Raw genomic sequence first — 14,779 nt, 5'->3', positions numbered from 1 at the left:
GAGGCAGGAGTGGGTGCTCTTGGCCAGCGGCAGAAGGGGCTGGGCTGGGAGGGGATTGGGTGGGTGGCTGGGGGGACATGGGGAAGCTGGTGGCTGCAGGACTGAGCCGGGGTGAGGGGACTCGGGAAAAACAGGGGCACTAGGGGAGGGCATGAGGGAGCAGGGAACACTGGGCAGGTGCCAAGAGACTGGCATAGTGCAGGGGGCGCTGGAGCAGGAGCAAGGGGACAGCGGTGGGGCAAAGGACAGCACGGCAGGGGCAGGCATGATGGCATGGGCCGGGGGGCTGCGGGGCACCTGCAGGGAGGACTAGGGCAGGGCTCTGGCGTGCTGCAATGGGCACCCAGGCAGGGGCAGCGGGGTGACGCAGTGGGGACCGGGGCGGGCGCGGGGGGAGCGAGCCGGGGTGCGGGGCACTGAGGGGGCGCGGGCGCGGCGGGGAGCGGGGTGCGGAGCAGTACTGGGAGGACGGGGGGAGGCGGGGCGCGCGGCGTTGCGGGGGGGATCGGCTTTGCGGGGAGCGGTGTTGCGGGGGGCGGCGTTGCGGGGGCAGGCGGCGTTGCAGGGGGGCGATGTTGCGGGGGGAGGCGGCGTTGCGGGAGCAGGCGGCGTTGCGGGGGGGCGGTGTTGCGGGGGGAGGCGGCGTTGCAGGGGGGCGATGTTGCGGGGGGAGGCGGCGTTGCAGGGGGGCGATGTTGCGGGGGGAGGCAGCGTTGCGGGAGCAGGCGGCGTTGCGGGGGGGCGATGTTGCGGGGGGAGGCGGCGTTGCAGGGGAGCGATGTTGCGTGGGGGGGCGGTGTTGCGGGGGGAGGCGGCGTTGCAGGGGGGCGATGTTGCGGGGGGAGGCGGCGTTGCGGGAGCAGGCGGCGTTGCGGGGGGAGGCGGCGTTGCGGGAGCAGGCGGCGTTGCGGGGGGGCGATGTTGCGGGGGGAGGCGGCGTTGCGGGAGCAGGCGGCGTTGCGGGGGGGCGATGTTGCGGGGGGAGGCAGCGTTGCGGGGGGAGGCGGCGTTGCGGGGGGGCGATGTTGCGGGGGGAGGCAGCGTTGCGGGGGGAGGCGGCGTTGCGGGGGGGCGATGTTGCGGGGGGAGGCGGCGTTGCGCGGGGCAGGGGGCGGGGCGCTCGGCGTTGCGGGGGGGCGGCCCGGCGCGGCCCCACGTGCGCGTGACGCGGGCGGGGGCCGCGCGCGGAGCGGAGCGGCGGGAGCGGCGGAGCGGTTGCGGGGCCATGCAGCCCCCCGCGGCCGCCCCCGACCACATGCAGCCCCCCGCGGCCGCCCCCGGGCCCGCCGCCCCGGCGGGGGCCGAGCTGCTGCGGTGGCAGTGGCGGGAGGTGCAGGCGCCGTGCCTGGTGGCCGCCTGGATCCTGGTGGCCAGCCTGGCCAAGATCGGTGAGTGCCTCGTGTCCCCGCGGCTGCGGGAGCGGCTGCGCCCACCGGCGGGGCGGGCGGGATGGGATGCGGCGTCGCCGGCGGGCGCGGGGGGATCGGGGCGGCGGGTGCCACCGCACACCGGGGCGCGGGTGATGGGGACAGATGGGCAGAGGCCGGCTGGGCACCATCCTCGGCTGGGCTGCGCTGGCCTCGCACGACCCCGCGCCGCATCCTCAGTCCGGCGGTGCGGTGGGGAGGGGAGGGGAGGTGAAGGGATGAGGGGGTCCCGGCGGGCTGTCCCTGCGAGGGGCAGAGGGGTGAGAGTAGGGGAGGGAGAGTGCGGGACCGAGCTGAGGCTGGAAGCCGTTGGATCCCCCCAGCCCTGGCATCTGATGGTGCTGATGTTGGGCAGGATGTGTCCCGGGCAGCCTGGGGACAGGTCCGTGCCTGTGGTCCCCTCCGGTGGGTCGCTCCAGATGGCCTCGGGCTCCCCAGCACAGGGCCACGCAGCCCGGAGGAGGCTGCACTGCCAGGGGCTGCGTGGGGAAGTGCAGGGAGAAGGCGTGTGAGCCGCTGCAGGGCGCTGCTCCCCCCGGCATCCCGGCTGCTGGGGAGGGGGTGACCGCCCGGGGGTGCCAAACAAAGTCACCCGAGGGCTGGTACCCCCCAGTGCCTGCGCTGGGCCCGGGGGATGAGACTGTGACCTTGAGGCAGGTTTCCTCCTGGGCACAGCCCCCGTGGCAGGGGCACAGGCACCCGCTTAGCTTGGAGCCAGCTCAGGAATGTGGCTTCTCAGAGGCAGGGGAGCCACAGCAGCTCTGGGTGCACAGGGGACAGGCACAGCTGTGACCACCAGCCAGCCTCTGCCTGCCCCAAGCATCCTTGAAGCCCACTGCCGTGGATCTCCTCCTCGCCTTCTCTCCAGGGACACCTAAAGCATCGCGAGGAGTGTCTGCAGCTGTGCCACCTCCAGCTGCCAGCATCCCTCCTACCTGCAGGAGATCAGAGAGATGGTTCCTTTCCCTGGCTGTTGTTTTCCTCTCTCACACGTCTCCCAGGAGCTGCTCCCTGTGCGGGTTTCCCCTGCCACCCTCGCCATTGCCCCTGCTGTGCTGGTGGGTGCAGGGGGGCCTGAGCTGGGGGCATTCCCAAGCACCCAGCCCCTGTGCACCTCCAGGCCTGAGGCAAGCTGATGGCCACTCTCCACGTGGGTGGGAGACACGGCCCCGATGGCTGGCAGATGGGGGCTGCTTGGCTCAGAGCATCCGCTCAGATCGGTGGCTACTCAGAGCCCAGAGCCAGGAGTGATGCCCAGGCCTGGAGGGAGGGCTGTGGGCAACACCCTGGCAGGGCTGTCCCCAGAGGTGGCTCCTGTGGTCCCCGCGAGGAGATGGAGCCGGGGGCAGAGGGTGTCGGGGAGCGGAGGATGCGGTGGCGGCTGCGGTGGCCGCGAGCGCCGGGCGCCGGCTGGCACAGAGGAGCAGCCGCGCTCATGGTGCTGGGCTGTCAGCTCACAGCCCTGTGACTGCAGGGGAGGAAGTGGCCCCATGCCTGGGCGATGGGGAAATGACACTGTGGGCTCTGTTCTCGGAGGCAGTCACGATGCTGGGGTGCCCTGAGCCAGCAAACACACGGGGTGGGGAAGAGCTGGCTTGGGTGTTGCCTTCCTGCACAGCCAGGCGTGCTCGGGGCTGCGCTGCCTTTGGCGTCCTGGGTCACAGCACAGAACTGCTTGGATGGGATGTGGGGAGCAGGGAAGCAAGGAGCACTGCCCCACACACACTCCCCACTCCCCGTGGGCAGGGGTTTCCCAGCAGATGGATGGGTTTTCCCCCAGCAGCATCACTGTGGGTTGCCGCCCTCTCTCCTTGTACCATCACCTCTGTGCCCACCAGCTTGTGGCTGGGTGTAGATGTTCTGCCATTCTCCCTAAGCACTGGAGGAGAGGAGCTTGGGAAGGGCCTCCCCATGGCAAATCCTGTGTTATGGATGCCTGAGTAGGGATTATGGCTCTGAAGTTAATTCACATGTGGCTAAGTTACTGTTGCTGTGGGAACCTTTAATGCTGAAATGCTTGACTGGCACGTGTAAAATTAGAGCTCGTTCACCCCAACCCCACTGGCTGCTCCTGCTCGTGTGCTCAGGAGGATGGTGGCAGCTTCCCCTCTCAGCCTGGGGGTTTTGGACAAGCAAGGTGTTTCCCATCCATACTGCCCAGCTGTTTGACTCGTGGGAAAGAACAAGGGATGCCATCCAGGAGCCACATCCTCATGTGCCCACAGCATCTCGGCGAGCGCTCCTGGGTCTCTCCCTGGCAGCCGGGGCACGTCTCCAGAGCACGGGGGAGCGCAGATGGGTTGCTGGAGCGGGGATCTTGGCAATGCTCCCGAGCATGCAGAAAGGGGCTGGACGCCTTGTTCTCTTCTTGCAAACTTCAGAGCTGTGTTCCCGTGGGTGGAAGTGGTGGCGCAGCGTGCCGCAGGCGCTGAGCCAGCACCACGCGCCCACCGGCGCTGCCTTCGCCGGCCTCGCAGGGCTGAGCAGGTTCTGCCGTGGCTCTTGTGGTCATTGGGCAGGAGCTGCATGGGGCTGGAGCCCAGCCAGCCGTGCTTCGGGCTGTGGCTTTGCCTGGAGGGCTGCGGTGTCCTCATGGCCACTGCCTGTGTGGCTGGATCGCAGCCCTGGGTGGCAAGCGGAGTGCGCTGGGGGCTGAGGGTGGATGCTCTGGGCTGGGGCTGTGGCTGCAGAGCTGTGGCAGAGGCTTGGCCACGGGATGCTCTGTGGCTCCTTCCCCTTGAGGTGGTTGCTGATGGAGCTGAACATCACTCACCACTCGTTCCTGGCGCCTTAGGGCCGGTGAGCAGCGCTGGGGCTCAGCGGGATGGCACGGGCAGGGCTCCTGGTGCTGAACTGTGCCAAGGAGCAGCACGGGTCGTTGTGGAGGTCTCAGCAAGAGGAGAAGCAGCCCATAGCCTGCAAGTTCAGTGGCAGGCTCAAAGCTGTTGCCTTTGGTTAGAAACCAGATCTTTGATGTGGAGTTACCTCCTATGCTTCAGTGCTCAGGGAAAGCAGATCAACTAAGAGGGGTAAGGAAAGGAGAAAGAAAGAACACCAGGAGGCCACTGCTGTGCTTCCCAGGGTGTCTGCATCTCAGGGACCGTGGGACCCAGCCCAGAAGGGGTAGGACAGGGACAGGTTCAGAGGAGAATGACAAGGACATAGAGACATGGAAACCTGCTGATGAAACACTGCCTGTTCCTGGGCTGCTCTCCAAGTCCACACCACTGGGGATGGGAGCCTGGGCTGAGCAGACCTTATGGTCTGTCCGTGGGGGTTCCTAAGGAGGGAAGAAGCCGAGTGACCTTGGGTTAATATGGGACCACAGCACAGCTTTCCTTCTGATGGGACAAGCAATGAGCACCTTTAGACCAGCTAAAGGGACTTAGGGACTGGAGTTTGGGTTGGCAGCAGGGCTGGGCTTTCAGCCAAGTGACAGCTTCAAGGCTGCCCTGATGTCCCTGGTACCTGCTGAGTGCTCAAGGACAGAGGTGGCTCTGGAAGAACACTCTCCCCAGGAGAAGTTTTCTTCATCAGATGGCCAAGTCATGGTACAGAGCTGGGCTGGATGTCACAGCAATGCCAGAGCTCAGTGATGTGGGGGGAAAAACCTCTATGACCCTCAACAGCCTTTCTCCAAGCACTGCCCTTTATGGGGGTAGCAAGGAGGAGAAATCTGCGGGGATGGGGGGCTGCCCAGCTGGAAGTTGGGATGGTTTGGGATTACGCAGGAAGCCCTGGCCCTGGGGACAAGGCTGTCTGGAGGAGCGAGTCCCCTGCGCTGTGACGTCCTACTGGCTTGTGCCTGAGCTGCAGGCACACTGCCATGGAGCTGATGGATGAATACCAGGACATACTCTGCTTGCTCTGAAAAATACATCCTGTTCTATGGCAGTTTAAGATTGGATCCAAAGCCTGCAGGGGATGAACTGATTATTCAAAGCACCTCTAAATGCGCAGCTCCCGTGCGCCCGTGCTTTGCATGCAGGTAGCTCAGCTGGTGCTGAGGGAGGCCATGCTCTGGCACAGGGACCGCTGCAGAGGTTTGCATGCTGCCTCATCTGCTGGCTCAGACGGCTGCAAACAAGGTCACCCCATCGCCAGGGCTGAGCGTCCTCTTCTCTGCGGGGGGTAGGGTGTCCCAGCCAGCGAGGCTGATCTGGCTCCAGCGGAGCCGGCTCTGCGTGTGATGCTGTGAACGTGCTGGCTGGCTGCCGCTTGCTTTGAAGCACAGATACCAGCGGCCATAAGAAAGCAAAATGCACTGCTGCTTGGCTTCTTAGATGATAGCTTGGGAGGGAGAGGGACATCCCAAAGAACTGGGAACCTGGAATCCTCACTGAGGAGTTGGCTGGAAGGTATTCGGTGCACACGTGGCCCCAAAGCTGCCCCGGGTTCTCCCTCATCCACCACAGGGTCTGTCATGCATCACCTGACCTCTGTGGAGCCTCTGGATCTGGGATGCTCTTTCCATGAGCCCGTTTGGCTGATGCTTCCTTTCTTCCTTTCCTTCTAGTTTTCCACCTGTCAAGGAAGGTGACGTCCATCGTCCCGGAGAGCTGCCTCCTCATCCTGCTGGGGCTGGGCCTGGGGGGCATCGTGTTGGCCGTGGCAAAGAAAGCAGAGTACCAGCTGGAGCCCAACATGTTCTTCCTCTTCCTTCTGCCCCCCATTGTCCTCGACTCTGGCTACTTCATGCCCAGCCGGCTGTTCTTCGACAACATCGGCGCCATCCTCACCTACGCAGTGGTGGGCACGCTCTGGAACTCCTTCACCACCGGCGCTGCGCTCTGGGGGCTGCACCGAGCTGGGCTCATGGGTGGGTGCACAGGGCTGTCCAGCTTGGGCCACGGCCCCAAAAGATGGGTTGGAGGTGCAAAGCACCCCCCCAAGTTCAGCTGCCCAGCCCTGCTGTGGATTTGCAGGAGCTGCAGCAGGAGCAGGGTCCCGGTGTCCTGGGCACGGTGCTCTGGCAGCACTGCTGAGCATGCAGGGCAAACAGGCCCTGCTCGGTGCTGGGCTCACTCATGGCTCTGCTAGTTGCCAACCTTGGCCAGCTTTGCTGTCTCGCTGCCATGGTCCCTGTCCTTGGCTGGCACCACTGGCCCTGGCTGGCCTGTGCTGCGGTTTGAGCTCTCCTGAGCCTGGAGGAAACGCTTGATACTTGGACCCGAGGTGGGGCTGCCGAGCCTCCTTCGGTGCCTACCTGTTGGAGAGGCAGTGATGGACCTGGGTGCCAAAAGAGACTTCCAAGCCCTGCTCCTATCATGCTGCTGTGCTGAGCCCCGCTGTACCTGGGGGAGCCTGCAGGGCTGGGAGCACTCCTGGGCTCAACCCACTGCACTCAGAGTGGAGATGCTGCAGACAAGTCACCGGGAGCAGATGGGAGGGGACAGGCTTGTTTCAGCCTGGTGAGAAGGGCTCTGGGGCAGAGGGTCTGCCTGAGCTCGGTCCTTCTGTCCTAGCAGATCCGGGTGTCGAAGCTGGGCTGATGGATTTCCTGCTCTTCGGCAGCCTCATCTCAGCTGTGGACCCCGTGGCAGTGCTGGCAGTCTTTGAAGAGGTCCATGTAAATGAGACCCTCTTCATCATCGTGTTCGGCGAGTCTCTCCTGAATGACGCTGTCACGGTGGTGAGTTGGAGCTTGGAGGACCCCAGCGTTGAGCCTGACGTGGGCTGGGGTGTTGGAGCCCCCCAGGATGGGCACAGGAGATGGGTGACATCCCCAAGCCGGGGGCAGACCTGTGCAGTGCTCTCTTGGCCCATTGTTTCTCCCGTCCCTGGGGCACTGTGCCTGTGAGATGTGCTGTCAGCTGGCAGGTCTGGGGCAGGCGATGCCCCTTCCACCCGGCCCACGGGTGCTGCTGCTCTCAGGGCAGGGCAATACTCTGCCTTCCCCAAGGGCCTCCCCTTGCCTGCAGGTGCTCTACAAGGTCTTCAACTCCTTTGTGGAGCTGGGCCCAGCGCACATCCACGCCACGGACTACGTGAAGGGGGTAGGTGAGTATGTGCCCCACCTCTGCCTCTTCCCCTGGTGTGGGAGCGTTAGGGGGTAGGCATGGGCGCTGTCTGACTGTGGGGTGGGTGCTGAGCACCAGAGCTCTGCCATCTCCACCCTGGTGCTCACAAGGCAGCTGCCATCACGGGATGCTTTGGTGGGAACCCCAGTGTGAGTGCAGGGCTGGGCACAGGAGCTGGATTAGCTTGCTGATGAGCCTTTCCCCCCTCCCACCAGCCTCCTTCTTCCTGGTGAGCCTGGGGGGCACGGCCGTGGGGCTGCTCTTCGCCTTCCTGCTGGCGCTGATCACGCGGTTCACCAAGCGCGTGCGCATCATCGAGCCGCTCTTCGTGTTCCTCCTGGCCTACGTGGCCTACCTGGCCGCAGAGATGGTCTCGCTCTCCGCCATCCTGGCGTGAGTACCGGCGGGGCTCCGGGGAACCCAAGGCACTGGCAGCAAGCAGACCCCCTGCTCGTCCCGCTTCAGGGTCACACCAGCTCCTCCTGTCCCTTGGCAGAGTCACCTTCTGTGGGATCTGCTGCAAGAAGTACGTGGAAGCCAACATCTCCCAGAAGTCCCGCACCACGGTCAAGTACACCATGAAGACCCTGGCCAGCAGCTCCGAGACCATCATCTTCATGTTTCTGGGCATCTCAGCTGTGGACACCTCCAAGTGGGCGTGGGACACAGCACTGGTGCTGGGCACCCTGTTCTTTATCCTGCTCTTCAGAGCTGTGGGTCAGTCTGCCCCGCTGGGCTTCTGGCTGGTAGCACCCGGCCCTTTGCATGCCAAAACGTGGGGTCCCCCAAGGAAAGCCAAGGCCAGCCGTGGCTCCTGGCTGGGGTTTTGCCTCATCCTCAGCAGCAGGAAGGGCTCTGCTGGCATCCCAGGCTCTCTTGCTCCTTTTCCCCCAGGTGTTGTGCTCCAGACCTACGTGCTCAACCGCTTCCGCCTTATCCCCCTGGACAGGATTGACCAGGTGGTCATGTCCTACGGCGGCCTCCGCGGCGCCGTGGCCTTCGCGCTGGTCATCCTGCTGGACAGGACGAAGGTGAAAGCCAAAGACTACTTTGTGGCAACAACCATCGTGGTGGTGTTCTTCACTGTCATTGTGCAGGTGAGGGTGGGCACCGTGCCTTCCTCCAGAGCTGGCCTGGGGGGCCATGGCACCTGGGCACGTTCCTCTGTGACCTGATCTAGGTGGGACCTGCTTTGGCAGAGGGGTTGGGCTGGATGAGCTCCAAAGGTCCCTTCATTCTGTGATCCTTTGATTCTGTGACCCTTGGTCCTCGGTGCCTCCTGGCACCCCATCCATCACCAGGCTGGTGTGCAGGGCTGCCACAGTGACTGGCACAGCAGTGGGGCTGTGGCCCACGTTGTTGCCCCGTCAGCCTCTTGTTCTGGCGCTGGCTCAGAGCAGTGATGCTGTGTGCCCAGTCAGGTTGTTCTCTTTGCCATACTGCTGATGGCCCCTGGATCTGAGGTTCCTTTGCCCTGGGAAGGGGAGCAGCAGGGCAGATGGATGTGAGCCTAGGGGAAGGGGCACTGGTGGGGTGTGACGTGGATGCTGCCTGCGGGGACACAGGACCACTGCACAGGCGTCGGGTTGGTAGGGGCACACACAGCTGGCACAGCTGCTGTCCCTGGTCACTCGCTGCTGCCTCTGCTCCCTATGCCCCAGCCACGCACCCTCTCGCCCTCCCAGTCTTTCCCTTGCCTTTTCCCGCTGTTCAGGGCCTCACCATCAAGCCCCTGGTGACGTGGCTGAAGGTGAAGCGCAGCGACCACCACAAGCCCACGCTGAACGAGGAGCTGCATGAGCACGTAGGTGCTGTGGCTGGCAGCTGCCCCCGGCCGGGGCTGGGCAGGGTGACGCCTGCCCTCGGCACCCCTGCAGCCTCCACACCGCTCTCACCCTCTTCTCCTCGCTCAAGGCCTTTGACCACATCCTGGCAGCGGTGGAGGACATCGTGGGCCACCATGGCTACCATTACTGGAGGGACAAGTGAGTGTCCCAGCCAGGACCCTGTGCTGGCCCTCAGGAGGATGGGGGCCGTGTGCCAGCCGTGGGGACACTGCGGGTTCCATGCTGGGGACACTCCTGCTGGCAGCAGGGCTGGGAAGGCTGTGTGTCTGCCTGGCAGTCCCTCTGCAAGGAGACCACCTGGCTGCTGGTGTGCAGCACACCCAGGTCCAGAAGCATCCCTGAGAGACATTGAGCAGATGCTGTGAGACTTGGCATTGTTTGCCCACGCTGGAGCTGCTGAGGGGCCGTAGGGTGCTTCCCCATGGATGGAGCTGTGCTGGGTGCTGAGGAGGGAACAGCCCTGCCAAAGCCTGGGCAGTGTTTATCTGCAGCAAGGCGACAGGAAAAGGATGTGAAAAGGCATTTCCTGCAGGGGAAGGGCTGCAGCAGGGCAGCCTCAGCCCCGCTCCCACTGCTGCCCGTAGACCCGCCGCTCTCTGGTGTGCCCTTGGACGGGGATGAAGGGTCAGCATGTCCCCTCTGCCCCTGCCTTCCCCAGCAGCCCATCCCCTGGCACAGCCAGGCCCCGGTGCCCAGCTTTCTTTTGCCATGCTTTAGACAGCCATCCTCGAGTGAGCAGGGTGTCCCCAGCCCCGGTACCCTGCAGGAGCTGAGCCACTCGTGTCTGTGTCTGGCGGCAGGTGGGAGCAGTTCGACAAGAGGTACCTGAGCCAGCTCCTGATGCGGAAATCTGCCTACAGGCTGCGGGATGAGATCTGGGATGTTTACTACAAGCTGAACATCCGTGATGCCATCAGCTTTGTTGACCAGGTAGGGGTGGCGGCACAGCCCTGACGGGAGCTTGCTGGCCTGTGCTGGCAGTGCCCATGGCTGTGGCTGTGTGTGTACCTGCTGGCCAGGCAGTGGGCACCCGCAGCCCGGCTGGGTCCTCGCTGCCTTCACGCCAGCTTTGCCTTCCCACCTCCAGGGCGGCCACGTGCTCTCGGCTGCCAAGCTGGCGCTGCCCTCCATGCCCAGCCGCACCTCCATGTCGGAGTCGTCAGTCACAAACCTCCTGTGAGCACGAGCACCCCTCCGAGCCCCTGGGCAGACGCTGCCCTCATCCCTGGGGGTGAGCTGAGCCGGGGGGGGGCTGCCAGGGGTCTCCATCGGCTCTGTGTGCCCCGCAGGAGGGAGAGCGGGAGCGGCGCGTGCCTGGACCTGCAGGTGATCGACACGGTGCGGAGCCGCCGGGACAAGGAGGACGCGGCCATGCACCACGTGCTGCGAGGGAGCCTCTACAAGCCCCGCCGGCGGGTGAGCGCTCCCCGGCCACGGCCTGCGGCTCACCCCCGCGACAGGAGCAGGGCTGGAGGATGCTCTGCGGGGCCGGCTGCTCACCCTCTGTCTCTTTGCCTCTCCCTCGGCCAGTACAAGGCCAGCTACAGCCGTCACTTCATCTCTCCAGATAAACAAGAGCGCCAAGATAAAGAAATCTTCCGGCAGAACATGAAGAGGCGGCTGGAGACCTTCAAGTCCACAAAGCACAACGTCTGCTCCTCCAAGAGCAAGGCCAGGCTGAAGGAAAAGGGCAGGAAAAAGGCAAGTGCTCCTCAGGCACCTGCTCCGTTCCTAGCTCTGAGATTTGGCCTCCCCCAGGATGCAGGCAGTCAGGTCCTTTGGGGTGAAGGATATTTGCCACAGCTCCTGCATCATCCCATCACCCACCTTGGCAGAGAAGGAGCTGCCCTGGAAGGGACCAGGACCAGGCTGACCTGGCTGTTTATACCTCTTTGGAGACCACCAAAACCAGTGCCAGTGGATATGCAGAAGGCGTGGAACCAAAGCATCTCCTCGCTGGAGAACATCGCTTCCCCCCTAGGGACTGAGAGCGGGCCTCAGCACAGGAGGTTTGCCTGCCCTGTGCTGAAGGAGCAACCCCAGTCTGCGAGGGCATGGGCAGGCTCAGGGCCCGTGGGGAAAGCAGCTCATCTCCCCTCAGCCCTGCCTGTGAGCGTGCTGGTGTCGCATGCCCACGTGTCCCCACCGCAGCAGCACTGCCGTGGGGCGGCTCTTCCCTGGGCAAAGTGCTCCCAAGCCCTGGAGAAGTCCCATGTTTGTGTTCCAAGAGAGCTCAGCATAAAGTGGCGTGAATGGCAGTGCAGATCCAGGCTCAGACCTGTGGCCCTGTGCCTTGAATCGAGCCTTGAGCATCTTCTCTGTTTTGGGGGCTCCTGAAGCCATAGCAGCCGAGCTGTTCCTTGTAAGGCCATGAGGACACAGCTGCTTAAGAACTAGGAACTGCCAGCTCGCTGGGGTGGGGATCTGCATCCCTGGGGTTACCCTGGCTTGCTGGGCTGCCTGGGCTGGGGTGAGGGGTTTGCACAGGGCAGGTCCCAGCCAGTCCCTCTTCCCTTGCAGAAGAACATCTCCCTGACCAGTGAGGCACCCAATGGGAAGACACACAGAAACGTCCCCTGGCAGGAGGCTGGTGAGGCTGGTGGCAGGCAGGGTTTGCCAAGGGGGGCTGGGGTTGGGATGAGAGCAGTGCTGTGCCTGCCCTCTGCCAGCCTATGGCACGACAGCACCCAGGGCTGTGTGAGCACCCAGTCCTTCTTCCTTGGGGACAGTCCTTTCGTCACAGGGTTCCCCATCCTCCAAACCAACTCCCTCCATCTGGCTGCAGCTCCTGTTCTGGTGATGGTGAGCTCAGAGGAGGAGGAGAGCGACAGCTCGGAGACAGAGAGGGAGGACGACGAAGGGATTGTGTTCATTGCTCGAGCCACTGATGAGGTTCTGCAGGGAAAGACAACTCATGGTAAGCACCGCTGCTCCCACACCAGGGCAGCTGCATTGGGCAGCTTGTCCTTCCTCCACGTGGGGAACAAAGTTGCCTTGGCTTGGGGAAAACCAAAGTCAGCAGAGCGTGGATGTGAGGATCGCTGTTGTCTGTGGCTGTGGAGGCACGGCAGAGCCTCCCTGGCAGCTCCTGCACCGCAGGGCCGGCTGCCCGTTCCCTGGTGTTGGTTCCACAAAGTCTGTGGGACACAGGGAGCGATGGCAGCAAGAGCTGGGCAAGATCCCTCTCACCATCCCTCCTCCTGCATCCCCAGGCAGCCTGGACGTTTGCCCCAGCCCCTGCATCATCCCACCATCGCCCACCTTGGCAGAGAAGGAGCTGCCCTGGAAGGGAGACCAGGCTGACCTGGCTGTTTACGTCTCTTCGGAGACCACCAAAATCGTGCCAGTGGATATGCAGAAGGCGTGGAACCAAAGCATCTCCTCCCTGGAGAGCATCGCTTCCCCCCCAGGCACTGAGAGCGGGCCTCAGCACAGGAGGTTTGCCTGCCCTGTGCTGGAGGAGCAACCCCAGCCTGCGAGTGCAGCAGCGGTGGAGCACAGCTCCTGCTTCCAGTTCCCCAGCCACGTGTCCAAGAGCGGCCGGTCGCAGAGTGACAGCAGCCCGGATGGCGCTGAGCAGCAGGAGCTGCAGCCTTTGATGGCCATGGAGGAGCAGGGCAGGATGCTGCCCGCCACGGAGCCCAGGTGGCTGATGTTCAACAGAGCGAGCCACCTCTGAGGCACACTGCGGCTGGGGAAGGGGCTGGGGGCTGCACAGGGGCTGCCACCCGCTCACCGCTCTGCTGTCTCGCGTTGTAAAGCTTGTGTGTGTCTCCATGAACCCCGGGAGTGGCAGGAGAGCCCGGGACCCCTCCCAGAGCTGTGCTCCAGGGTGGGCTTTGCCCACACACCTACTGATGCAAAACTGGTTTGTAACTGGGCTTCGTGCTGCAGCAGCAGGTACCAGCCCCTGTCCACCCAGGGAGGCACAGATGCCAAATCTCTTTCTCTCTGGTCCCTACGTATCTTCACAGTGCTGGGAGGTCAGAGATGTTCCTCCCAGGGCTGGGAGGCCAGTCAAACCCCGTCCTGTCGTGGCTGTGGAGGTGTGTGGGTGCTGGCTAACAGGCTGTGGCTGCTCACAAGGTGTAGGAGCATGAGCTGCTCTCCAGCCTGGCTGTAAGTAGGAGACCTCCAGGGAGAGGGCTGAGAGCAGTGGCCAATGCACAAGAGCCCATCCTCTCCCAGCGACCAAGCCACTGCCTTCAGGGTGGTTACAGCGCTGTTTCCTCACAGCACACGTGGAGGTCAGCCAGGAGGCCAGAGATGTGCTCCTTGCTGTGGCAGCTCTGTGTTCCCCACGTTATGGAGGTATCACAGAGGCAAGGCCATGACCTTCTCAGGACTGGGAGCGGTGCTCCCCGGGGTTTGGGTTCCACTGGGAGCCAGACTCATGAACCTGTACGCACAGGGGCTCCTCCAGCAGCCAGCCTGCTGCGCCCGCCCCACGCCTCTTGTCTGGATGCCTTCCAAATAGCTGCAGCCTTCAGCATTCTGCCCTTGTGAGGAGGCAGCTGCCCTGCATAATATCCTTGGCATTCATCCTGCCCACGTCCCAGTCCCTCCAGCTGCCCAGGGCCCCTCAGCTGGGAGGGCTGGTCGTGGTGTGAGCAGCGGGCATGAGTGCACGTCAGGAACAGAGGCTGTGGGTGAGATCTGAGTGCACCTCCAAAGGTCTGTCCCCAGCACCTGCCTCCTAGCCACCTCTGGGAGGGTGGTGAAATGCCATGGCAATGGCCCACATGGTGAATTACCCCCTGGTGTGACCCCAAGGGCCAGGAATTGCTCCCCAGGATCTGTTTTGCATGCAAAAGCATGGCAGTGGGAAAGCACGAAGGAGGGTTGGGGCTGCTCTGCTGAGGGAACAGTGGGGCCATGGGCTGCTGATGCCCCAGTGCAGGTGAAGAGCTGCCTGCTGCAGCCACAGGGGCACATGGGCACAGCACCTGCCATGGGGACACTGAGATGCACTGGCTGAGTGAGGCCAGCCTGGGGCAAGCGAGCTGGTGGTAGCCAGAACTGTCAGCGAGGCTCAGCAGAGGCTGTCCTGCCCTGTACCTGTCCCACCAGCTGAGCATGAGGTTTTTAAAAGGTTTTTATATAGTTTTGCATTTCTGGTATGCCTTATTCTGGTTTAGGTTTCTGATATTGGGCCATACTCAATCTCTAGCTGGGTCAGTGTTTTCTGTAGCCACGGGCACCACAAATGACTCCAGACTTAATCTCTTATTTGCAAGAATATTGTTTTAATGTGAAGATATATGCAGAGTATTTTGTAATGTTCAATAAATGGGAGCTGGAGCAGGTGTTGTGGTCTGGTCTCTGCTGTCTGGGAACCTCTGCACTTCCCTGCAGCTCCTGGGTCGGGTCTCCCTCACGGGCAGCGTGTCCCTGTGCCTCCCTGCTCTTTGCCACCCGAGCCCACAGCCTCCCTCTCAGGCTCCATGTGCCTAAGTGGACTTCCTAGTTCTGTAATGTTTGTGGA

General features: G+C 63.4%; 1 protein-coding gene across 2 annotated transcripts; it reads left to right on the top strand.

Moving 5' to 3' along the window:
* The first annotated feature begins 1,187 nt into the window (after window positions 1-1,187).
* On the top strand, window positions 1,188-14,600 carry SLC9A5 (solute carrier family 9 member A5). Of its 2 annotated transcripts, XM_062007569.1 has the most exons (16): window positions 1,188-1,388; window positions 5,944-6,246; window positions 6,896-7,059; window positions 7,349-7,427; window positions 7,663-7,840; window positions 7,944-8,164; window positions 8,342-8,544; window positions 9,162-9,251; window positions 9,362-9,432; window positions 10,095-10,224; window positions 10,382-10,470; window positions 10,584-10,710; window positions 10,825-10,995; window positions 11,815-11,884; window positions 12,080-12,211; window positions 12,507-14,600. In XM_062007569.1, the coding sequence occupies exons 1-16, from the start codon at window positions 1,226-1,228 to the stop codon at window positions 12,971-12,973; spliced, it is 2,658 nt and encodes an 885-aa protein (XP_061863553.1). In that variant the 5' UTR covers window positions 1,188-1,225; the 3' UTR covers window positions 12,974-14,600. The 2 variants fall into 2 exon arrangements, with proteins under 2 accessions (XP_061863553.1, XP_061863554.1); XM_062007570.1 differs by lacking the exons at window positions 1,188-1,388; window positions 5,944-6,246; window positions 6,896-7,059 and having other exon boundaries at window positions 7,349-7,423.
* The last annotated feature ends 179 nt before the right edge of the window (window positions 14,601-14,779 follow it).

The sequence above is a fragment of the Colius striatus genome, chromosome 14, assembly GCF_028858725.1.
Source record: "Colius striatus isolate bColStr4 chromosome 14, bColStr4.1.hap1, whole genome shotgun sequence".
Lineage (NCBI taxonomy): Eukaryota > Metazoa > Chordata > Aves > Coliiformes > Coliidae > Colius > Colius striatus.
This window is presented reverse-complemented; position numbering and strand designations above follow the sequence as displayed.